At 44.7% G+C, this 11,619-nt stretch overlaps 1 protein-coding gene and 1 pseudogene across 1 annotated transcript; both read left to right on the top strand.

The window, feature by feature from the left end:
* The first annotated feature begins 596 nt into the window (after nt 1-596).
* Nucleotides 597-1,529, top strand: LOC121568203 (olfactory receptor 11A1-like). Its single transcript, XM_045214723.1, has one exon. The coding sequence runs from the start codon at nt 597-599 to the stop codon at nt 1,527-1,529; it is 933 nt and encodes a 310-aa protein (XP_045070658.1).
* Nucleotides 1,530-1,747: 218 nt separating this feature from the next.
* On the top strand, nt 1,748-2,339 carry LOC121568204 (annotated as a pseudogene).
* Nucleotides 2,340-11,619: the final 9,280 nt, after the last annotated feature.

The raw sequence follows: 11,619 nt of genomic DNA on the forward strand, positions 1-11,619 counted from the left end.
ATCTACTATTCTCTATGAAATACTGTAGTTTGTATAGAATTTTAGAAAGGCTTTGAACCTCCTCCCTAGAGGGCCTGTGTTACAAAATTGTATCTGTTTTTCTCTGTATGGTTTCCTTGACTCTGAGCATATCTAAATATTTCCCCAGGTATTGGTGTACACTTCCATATCACACCATGGGGGAGTTTTTTTTTTTATCTCACAAGTATAAGAATCAGTTGAGGAGTTGAGTTTATGCAGTTCATCATGGATTAGAAATGGTCTGTCAAAATGTTGGATTTAGCATACTTTACAGGTAATTGATTTATTATTTTGCATTTGAAAGTAATAAATCACTAGTGCAGGATACAAAGTATAATATTGTTTGATTTAGGCTATGAATTGTGTTATCAGGAGAATGAAAATCCATCTATATTGGTGAGTATAGATGTGGGAAAATCTATCACTGCAACAAGAATAGGTCAAGGAATTATCCATTTAGGTTGTCTGTTCTTTGTGATTTCATTATTTCAACTTATATTTAAGCTACAGTACAAGAGAGCATTGGCTACTCTTCTTCCAACATTGACAGCACATCTTTACCAACTCCCAGGACCATGGAGAACTCTACTCACTTTGAGATCTTTAGGCTTGCTGCATTCGGTGATATCGGACAATTTAAGTACTTTTACTTTGTTGTGGTAACTGTATTATATTTTGTCATAATTCTTGCCAATGCTTTCCTTATTGGAGTTATGTGCATTGAAAGAAGCCTTCATGAACCCATGTATCTGTTTCTATGTGCTTTGTTTGTTAATCAGTTGTATGGGAGCACTGGTTTGTTTCCTGCTCTCATGTTTTACTTGCTCTCTGACACACATGATATTTCCCTTCTTTATTGTTATCTCCAGATTTATGTGTTGTACACATACGCTATAACAGAATTTTGTAATTTAGCAGTTATGTCCTATGACAGGTACATTTCTATTTGTTATCCTCTAGAGTATAACAATATTATGACACCTAAAATAATTTGTGGCTTAATTCTACTGCCCTGGGTGTATTCATTTTTCATCAACGCCATCATTATCTCCCTCAGTTTGCGACTGCAATTTTGTGGTAACGTTCTAGACAGAGTGTATTGTGACAACTACTCCGTAGTCAGGCTTGCATGTTCAAATACTACACTGAATAACATATGGGGTCTTGTTGTAACTGTGCTATCTTTTTCTTGTACTATATTTCCGACCATATACTCATATGTAAGAATTCTACAAATATGTTTAAAGTCTTCTAAAGAGACGAAACAGAAAGCATTTAACACTTGTACGCCACATATAGCGTCTTTACTGAACTTCTCCTCTGGCTGTTTATTTGTGATTCTACAAGGCAGATATGATGCTGCACATCTTCCACCTATACTTCGCACTATTTTATTAGTTTATTTTGTGATATGTCCACCACTTTTCAATCCTTTTATGTACGGTGTTAGGATGGTTAAAATCAGGCAGGCTTGTAAAAAGGTATTAGGACTTTGCCCTAAAACATGAACTGATTATTTTTGTAATATTGAATTATGTGTTTTGTTACTTATAGTAGCTATAACTGCCCTCCCTACCTTCAGGCTATGCTCAAACAAATGCTAACATGGATCCTTGGGACGACCCTAAACCCCAACCTGTTCTTTCACCTCTGGTCTCCTGGCCCACAGTTACATATACATTTCTGCAATGTATGTGTAACATGTGCTTACGTTTTTCTAGCAGTGATGGCTTATGACAGGTATGTCTCCATTTGTAAGCCATTTCAATATAACAGCATTATGACCCCTTCTAAAGTGAGAATGTTGTTAGCCTTGGTATATTTTATTCCCATAACTCTTTTGAAATGTTTATCACTTCAAGGCTCCCTTTGTGCAGGTACAACATCTAAGCTTTTTTGTGATAGCTTAGAAGTTGTTAAACTCTCCCGTGTTAAAAGTGCACTGAGCAAACTGTATGGTATATGTATCATATAGCAAGTCTAGTGGTTTTACCTTTTGTGTTAATTGTGCTCTCATATGTCAACATATTGCTTGTTTCTTGAAAGCCTAAAAGGAGTCACGAAAGGCTTTTAATACGTGTGCTCCCCACTTGATCACTTTCATCAACTTCTCTACAGCCATCCTTTTTTCTCTTATTTACAACAGGCACAGCAACCAGAGAGGTTAATGTATTAATATCAGTACAGTTCATTCTGTTCCCACCACTGGTACACCCTATATTAAATATGGTATTAGGACCAAGAAGATCAGGAAATGCTTTACAAAAATTATAAGAAGGAGAATCTTTCTCTCTTCTCTCTTGATTTTCCTCATCTAAAATCTGAACTTAAAATAGTACCAATTATGACTTTAGATAGTACAGCAGTAGGGCCAGGGTTGCCGGTTTGAATCCCGGGTCTGACAGGAACATATGCCTGATCTGAATGCTCATACATTTGTTTTTATCATCAACCTAATCTCTTTTTTCTCCTTTGTATTGCATTATTTTTCTGTGAATTCTTCTGCATTTCGTTAAATGTATTTTACTGTAGTAAAGTCAAATCAGGGATGCTGCTGTGTCGCTGACCCTATGTTCTTCTAGCATGTATTTCTGTTTCAGGGGGGTTGGGTACTGAGCAAAAGGATGTAAGGATGTAATAAGTTTCCACAAATGGGCAGTAAAGTATTCTTCTAGAAGTGAAGGATCAAGCAGATCTTTTTAATATTTAGAAAAATTTAAATTAGCAAGTAAAATACACCAATTATTTCCTGTAAAATAAAAGGGATGAATCCATTTTCTTGATCAAACAGTTGTTTATTAATTCAGTCATGCTACAATAACTAAAACATTGCATTATTTATTGTAAATTAAAATAATTCCCAATGCATTTTTGAAAGAGCTTCATGCACAATGAGGAAGATCAGCCCAATTCCCCACTCAACTACACTTCATCTAAAGACACTTCAGTTTGTTACTTAGATAGACATCACATCATTGTATCTGTCCCAATAGAGTACCACAGTATGAGTCATAATACCCATAAAACCTAGCAGTCAAATAGGGAAATTGTTCCAATTGTCATTTTTCCCATGTTTGACCGCTAGGTTTTATGGGTAATATGTCACCTCCACTGGGGCTCTATATGGCGTCTGTGAGAACAATGGAAGCGCCATTGAGGCCATCTCCATTTTGAAGTAGTCCATTTTCTTCTTCTACTACTTCTACAAGTTGGCAAACAAACTGGAAGGGTGCATACTGCCAGCTGAAGAGTGATGTTTGAACAGGTAGAAAGCCAAGGTTGGCGATTTACTGCCACCTGCAGTTATGGAATGTTTGCTCACAAGTATAATTAATTGGCTAAGTATATAGGTCCTGGATGGCAGGAAGCTTGGCCTCAGTGATGTACTGGAATGTACGCACTACCCAACTGCTGAGCGGTTACCATACCAGGCAGTGATGCAACTGGTCAGGATGCTCTCGATGGTGCAGCTGTAGAACCTTTTGAGGATCTGGGGACCCATGCCAAATCTTTTTAGTCTCCTGAGGGGGAAAAGGACAAGCACTCCCTTCCTGAAAATCTCAGGGCTGCTCAGACTGTTGGGGCACTAAAAGCAGGCCTTAAGAATCAGCTCTATTGGCTAGCCTTCCCTTCCCCCTACATTTTGATTTCATGACTATACACTACTGGTCAAAAGTTTTAGAACACCTACTCATTCATAGGTTTTTCTTTAGACAAAACTATGAAATAACACATATGGAATCATGTAGTAACCAAAAAAGTGTTAAACAAATCAAAATCTATTTTATATTTGAGATTCTTCAAATAGCCACACTTTGCCTTGATGTCAGCTTTGCACACTCTTGGCATTCTCTCAACCAGCTTCACCTGGAATGCTTTTCCAACAGTCTTGAAGGAGTTCCCACATATGCTGAGCACTTGTTGGCTGCTTTTCCTTCACTCGACGGTCCGACTCATCCCAAACCATCTCAATTTGGTTGAGGTCGGGCGATTATGGAGGCCAGGTCATCTGATGCAGCACTCCATCACTCTCCTTCTTGGTAAAATAGCCCATACACAGCCTGGTGTGTTGGGTCATTGTCCTGTTGAAAAACAAATGATAGTCCCACTAAGCCCAAACCGGATGGCATGGCGTATCACTGCAGAATGTTGTGGTAGCCATGCTGGATAAGTGTGCCTTGAATTCTAAATAAATCACAGACAGTGTCACCAGCAAAGCACCCCCACACCATAACACCTCCTCCTCCATGCTTTACGGTGGGAAATACACATGCAGAGACCATCCGTTCACCCACACCGCGTCTCACAAAGACACGGCGGTTGGAACCAAAAATCTCAAATTTGGACTCCAGACCAAAGGACATGTTTCCACTGGTCTAATGTCCATTGCTCGTGTTTCTTGGCCCAAGCAAGTCTTCTTATTATTGGTGTCCTTTAGTAATGGTTTCTTTGCAGCAATTCGACCATGAAGTCCTGATTCACACAGTCTCCTCTGAACAGTTGATGTTGAGATGTGTCTGTGAAGCATTTATTTGGGCTGCAATTTCTGAGGCTTGAAACTCTAATGAATTTATCCCCTGCAGCAGAGGTAACTCTGGGTCTTCCATTCCTGTGGCGGTCCTCATGAGAGTTAGTTTCATCATAGCGCTTGATGGTTTTTGCAACTGCATTTGAAGAAACTTTCAAAGTTCTTGAAACGTTCCATATTGACTGGTTCCGTTTTAGGACCACTATTGTTTTCACTATATATTTTACCTCTTGGGGATGTTATTCGAAAACATAATGTTAACTTTCACTGCTATGCGGATGACACACAGCTGTACATTTCAATGAAACATGGTGAAGCCCCAAAATTGCCCTCGCTAGAAGCCTGTGTTTCAGACATAAGGAAGTGGATGGCTGAAAACTTTTTACTTTTAAACTCGGACAAAACAGAGATGCTTGTTCTAGGTCCCAAGAAACAAAGAGATCTTCTGTTAAATCTGACAATTCATCTAGATGGTTGTAAAGTCGTCTCAAATAAAACTGTGAAGGACCTCGGTGTTACTCTTGACCCTGATCTCTCTTTTGGCGAACATATCAAGACTGTTTCAAGGACAGCTTTTTTCCATCTACGTAACATTGCAAAAATCAGAAATTTTCTGTCCAAAAATGATGCAGAAAAATTAATCCATGCATTTGTTACTTCTAGGTTAGACTACTGCAATGCTCTATTTTCCGGCTACCCGGATAAAGCACTAAATAAACTTCAGTTAGTGCTAAACACGGCTGCTAGAATCCTGACTAGAACCAAGAAATTTGATCATATTACTCCAGTGCTAGCTTCCCTACACTGGCTTCCTGTTAAGGCAAGGGCTGATTTCAAGGTTTTACTGTTAACCTATAAAGCGTTACATGGGCTTGCTCCTACCTATCTTTCCGAGTTGGTCCTGCCGTACATACCAATACGTACGCTACGGTCACAAGACGCAGGCCTCCTAATTGTCCCTAGAATTTCTAAGCAAACAGCGGGAGGCAGGGCTTTCTCCTATAGATCTCCATTTTTATGGAACAGTCTGCCTACCCATGTGAGAGACGCAGACTCGGTCTCAACCTTTAAGTCTTTACTGAAGACTTATCTCTTCAGTAGGTCATATGATTGAGTGTAGTCTGGCCCAGGAGTGTGAAGGTGAACGGAAAGGCTGGAGCAACGAACAGCCCTTGCTGTCTCTGCCGGGCCGGTTCCCCTCTCCACTGGGGTTCTCTGCCTCTAACCCTGTTGCAGGGGCTGAGTCACTGGCTTGCTGGTGCTCTTTCATGCCGTCCCTGGGAGGGGGTGCGTCACTTGAGTGGGTTGAGTTACTGACGTGATCTTCCTGTCTAGGTTGGCGCCCCCCCTTGGTTTGTGCTGTGGTGGAGACCTCTGTGGGCTATACTCGGCCTTGTCTCAGGATTGTAAGTTGGTGGTTGGGGATATCCCTCTAGTGGTGCAGGGGCTGTGCTTTGGCGGAGTGGGTGGGGTTATATCCTTCCTGTTTGGCCCTGTCCGTGGTTTCTTCGGATGGGGCCACAGTGTCTCCGGACCGCTCCTGTCTCAGCCTCCAGTATTTATGCTGCAGTAGTTTATGTGTCGGGGGGGCTGGGGTTAGTTGGTTATACCTGGAGTACTTCTCCTGTCTTATCCAGTGTCCTGTGTGAATTTAAGTATGCTCTCTCTAATTCTCTCGTTCTCTCTTTCTCTCTGAGAACCTGAGCCCTAGGACCATACGTCAGGACTACCGGGCATGATGACACCTTGCTGTCCCCAGTCCGCCTGGCCTTGCTGCTATTCCAGTTTCAACTGTTCTGCCTGCGGCACGAAACCCCCTACCTGTCCCAGACCTGCTGTTTTCAACTCTTTAATGATCGGCTATGAAAAGCCAACTGAGAGACCTGAGCCCTAGGACCATACGTCGGGACTACCGGCCGTGGTGACTCCTTGCTGTCCCCAGTCCGCCTGGCCTTGCTGCTATTCCAGTTTCAACTGTTCTGCCTGCGGTTATGGAACCCCCTACCTGTCCCAGACCTGCTGTTTTCAACTCTTAATGATCGGCTATGAAAAGCCAACTGAGATTTATTCCTGATTATTATTTGACCATGCTTGTCACTTATGAACATTTTTGAACATCTTGGCATGGTTCTGTTATAATCTCCACCCGGCACAGCCAGAAGAGGACTGGCCACCCCTCATAGCCTGGTTCCTCTCTAGGTTTCTTCCTAGGCTTTCGCCTTTCTAGGGAGTTTTTCCTAGCCACCGTGCTTCTACACCTGCATTACTAGCTGTTTGGGGTTTTAGGCTGGGTTTCTGTACAGCACTTCGAGATATTAGCTGATGTAAGAAGGGCTATATAAAATAAAATTGATTGATTGATTGACTGACCTTCATGTCTTAAAGTAATGATGGACTGTTGTTTCTCTTTGCTTATTTGAGCTGTTCTTGCCATAATATAGACTTGGTCTTTTACCAAATATTGCTATCTTCTGTATACCCCCCCTACCTTGTCACAACAAAACTGATTGGCTCAAGCGCATTAAGAAGGAGAGAAATTCCACAAATTAACTTTTAAGAAGGCACACCTGTTAAATGAAATATATTCCATGTGACTACCTCATGAAGCTGGTTGAGAGAATGCCAAAAGTGTGCAAAGCTGTCATTAAGGCAAAGGGTGGCTATTTGAAGAATCTCAAATATAAAATATATTTTGATTTGTTTAACACTTTTTTAGTTACTACATGATTCCATATGTGTTATTTCATAGTTTTGATGTCTTCACTATTGTTATAAAATGTAAAAAATAAAGAAAAACCCTTGAATGAGTAGGTGTTTTAAAACTTTTGACCTGTAGTGTAAATATACAGTATTCATCAAAAGTTTGGACACACCTACTCATTCAAGGGTTTTTCTTTACTTTTACTATCTTCTACATTGTAGAATAATAGTGAAGACATCAAAACTATGAAATAACACATATAGAATCATGTAGTAACCAAAAAATTGTGGACTTGGTATTTTACACACTTTGAGATAAGAACTGTATAATGTAATACAATTATTATGATTATTATTTAAATAAAATTCAAATAAAAACCCAGAAGAAGTTCATGACTTTGAATTTCTTACTTAAAGATATGCAAAACTTTCTGGATCAATTGACAACAGTGAATAAATTGATTTAAATGTGTAAAAGGTAAACCCACCTCATTTTTACAGGAGTGGGTCGCAGTTCCGGAGCGACCCACTAGGTGTCATCCTCCGACAACCATAGTCACCTCCTCACTCACAGTCGGGACTAATTATCTGCCTATTGGTGTCACCTGTGTCTACCTGATTCACTTGTGTATTTATGCCTTCACTTCCCTGTGTTCCCTTGCTCAGTTTTCTCTGCTAGTTTCTCTATGCTCAGCAGTACTACGACTGTCTAAGAAGGAAGCTAGCGGTGGTTTAAATCAATTAAAATAGTTAAAAATTGTTTGTAACTAATAGAGAGAAGAGTCGGAGCAGTGGTGTCGGCGCTATTCTCCTCGCGGACATTGCGAAAAATGCAAATTTCAGGGCGATTCCCAGGATTGGGATCACGAACGCAGTTAGGTTTGCGTGGAAGGAGAAGGACATGGAGCCTTTTGGAAGGGAAACATTTGGGAGGACTTTGTTGATGGGAGTGTTAAAGCTGGCGGTAAAGGACGTGATGTGCCTCCAGGTGAACCCCTTGGAAGGGGCTTATGATGTGTTTTTTCACACGGAGGGGAAGCATGATGAGGTCATGAAAAAGGTGAGGGAGGTGGAGAAGGCCAAGCCGATGTGCCACTATGAGGTGACAAGCTTGGCCAAGAACAACTTCAGGGTAATAACTGTAAACATGTATAACCCGCATGTTAAGGATGAGGAGGTGAGGGCTTTTATGGGGAGGTATATGGACAATGTCTCCTCGGCAAGGCTCCTCAAAGACTCGCTAGGGTTCTGGAATGGGAAGAGAAGCTTCCAGGCTCTGTTGAGGGAAGACCCAAAGGGCCTGGGAGGTTACCTTCATCCTCCAGCTCTGTTCTCCCTGGGGGCTGACAGGGGGACATTGTTTTATACCCGTCAGCCCCCTTTCTGCAGACGATGCATGGCCTATGGCCATAATTTCGGCTCATGTGGGGCGAAGAAATGCAGGGTTTGTGGGTCTGAGGCACACGAGGCGAGGGACTGTGACGAGTCGAAGAAGTGCCATGGGTGTGGATCGTCAGCACACCTGTGGAGGGAGTGTACGGCTCATCACAAGTCGAGGAAGAGGAGGAGGAGTTCCAGACCCAAGTGCAGGGCCAGAGGCAATATCATCGACGACGGAGGAGGAGCCGAGAACAGCAGCGGGAGGAGAGGGGGACGGGCAGGGGACTGCCGTAGCAGTTCCGGAAGGAGAGGTGATGCCGGAGACGGAGGCGGAGGGGAGTGTGGGAGAGGAGGTGCCGGAGACGGAGGCGGCGGAGGGAGAGGAGGTCGGGTAGGAGCCAGCCACAGCCCTGGGAGGAAAGGAGAAGGGGGGAGAGGGGGGGCCGGAGTGGGGGGAAAGCGAGATGTCGAGTGCCCAGGGGGATGAGGTGAGGGAGATGATGGAGGAGCTGATAATCAAGGGGGGCTGGGTCTCCCCACTGCCGGCGTCTCCAAAGAAGAGAGGGAAGAGGAGGGGGAGATCCTCGGACAGGAAGTGGGAAATGGGTGGTGGGGGAGGGGGGGACCAAGCGTGTCATGGGGGAGAAGGGCGCTGTGGGGGAAGAATCTCCTGTGTCCTCGGGGGTAGGGATTTTGTTTGGGAATAGGGAGGTGAAGGTGGAGGGCACTTTGGAAGGTATGCAGGGGAGGGTTTTGGGGGTGGATGTCACAGTAAGGGATGATAGATATAGGGTAATTGTGGTGTACGGGCCACAGTTGGCGATCACACTTGGTGATACGGGGGGATTTTAATATAGATATGAGGGGGAGGGACAGTAGTGCAGGTGCCATCGCCGGGCTAATGGCGTGCCATGGTGTGGTAGATGGGGGCCTGCACACTGCTCCGATGATGGCAGGTCCAACATGGCGCAACTCCAGAGGGGTCGAGCAGAGGCTCGACTATATTTTTCTATCCAGGTCACTGGGTCAGTTGTCTAGGCGTTTGTTGCCAGTGTTTTTGTCAGATCACGACGGGGTGCTGCTGCATGTGGGGTCACCAGTCTACCTCTTCGGTAGGGGGTACTGGAAGTTAGAACGGGAGGTACTGGATGAGCAGGCTTTCGTTAACTGTTTTGTTGATTTCTTTAGGGGGCTTGAGGGCCTCCAGTCCATGTGTGAGGGGGTGTTGGAGTGGTGGGAAATAGCAAAGGTGAGGATTAGGGTTTTTATAATAGGATATTGTAAGAAGAAAAAGAGGGAGGAAAGGACGGAGGTGGATCATATCCAAAGGCTGCTCGAACTCGAGCTCGAGGCAGGCAACCTCGGCGGGTCGGTAGACTGGGAGAGATCCTCTGCCCTAAAGGCGCAACTTAGGGAGCTGCATGAGCGGAAGGCTCGCGCTTTCCTGGAGCGTGCGCATAGTGGGTTTTTAGAACACGACGAGACTTGTTCCGCCGTGTTCTTTAAATCAGTTAGGGGAAGACAGAGTAGGAAGGTAATGTACGGGGTTAGGGAAGAAAATGGTAGAGTAGTGAGAGAAACTGAGGAAATGGTCAAGGTGACCACGGAACATTTCAGAGGTTTTTTTCAAGAAAGGGCAGTAGATGTAGAGCAGGGAAACGTGTTTTTAGAACACCTTTCCCGGCGAGTGCCAGAGGACATTAGAGAAGCGATGGAGGCTATGATCTCCCTCGAAGAGGTTGAGAGCGCCCTCAGGAGTATGGGAAAAGGGAAGGTGCCAGAAATGGATGGGCTGCCGACAGAGATTTACCTGTCGTTTTGGGGGAAACTTGGTCCAGTAGTCCTTGAAGTCTTGAAGGCCATCCTCGAGACGGGGGTCCCGGGGGGATCGATCGCCCTAGGTGTGCTGTCACTTCTTTACAAGAAGGGAGACGCAACAGACCTTGGCAACTGGCGGCCGTTGACCATGCTGTGCGTAGATTATAAGCTGCTTGCGAAGGTTCTAGTGGACCGGTTGCACACAGCCCTTCCCTACATCGTACATGAGGATCAGACGTGTGGGATAGAGGGCCGCTCTATTAGGTGGAACCTGAGTTTGATTAGGGACTCCATCGCTTGGGTAGAGGATAGAGGGCTGCTGTTAATGGTAGCAGCACTTGATCAGGCTAAAGCCTTTGATCGAGTGAATAGATCTTTTCTTTTCAGGGTGTTAGGTAGGTTAGGTTTTGGGGAGAAGTATATAGGGTACATCCGTGCTTTGGGAGCGGTGGGCTGCATATTAAGATGACGCAGCACGTCGACGAAACCTCCTTCTTATTATGCAAGGACTCGTGCCTGACTAGGTCCCTTGCTATCATTGGGGAATTCACCTGAGCGTCGGGAGCGGTTCTCAATCATGCTCGGGGTCTTGTTTGAGACCTCCGGCTCAGCGACGCTGAACTGGAACAGGAGCATCGCAGTGGTACAGAGGAAGCTGGGGATGTGGAGGTCTAGGTTGTTGTCCTTTATAGGCAAGGTCCTGGTCCTCAAGGTGGATGTGTTGCCGTCTCTTTTGTATATGGCATACGTCTACCCATTGCCAGCTAGTCTGAGGAGGCCTCTAGTGAGGCTAGTGTTTCAGTTCATGTGGGGTGGCAGGCTTGAGTATGTCGTAAAGGTATGCATGCTCTGGGAGGTAGGGGGGTACCACATTTCCCCCTCAACCTGGACTTGATTTTTGTTTCTTTTTTGTTGACAGAGCTGGCTCATCCGGTGATACACCCGTCTGGTTACTTCCTGCGGGTGTTTTTCTCTTATCAGGCGAGAAGCGTAATGGTGTGGTCTAACACGGGTCCTCGTGCGGAACAGCTGCCGTGGCACTTTGGCTATGCGGCCAAGTGGCTGCGTGCGTACCCCGAGGTTGAAGTTGCCCGAGTAGGTTTAGATCACAGGCACCTGTTCGAGGAGGTGAGACAGGGAGGGTGTCCAGGGCCCATAGTGGGTATCCCGGC

Source organism: Coregonus clupeaformis, unplaced genomic scaffold, assembly GCF_020615455.1.
Source record: "Coregonus clupeaformis isolate EN_2021a unplaced genomic scaffold, ASM2061545v1 scaf0298, whole genome shotgun sequence".
Lineage (NCBI taxonomy): Eukaryota > Metazoa > Chordata > Actinopteri > Salmoniformes > Salmonidae > Coregonus > Coregonus clupeaformis.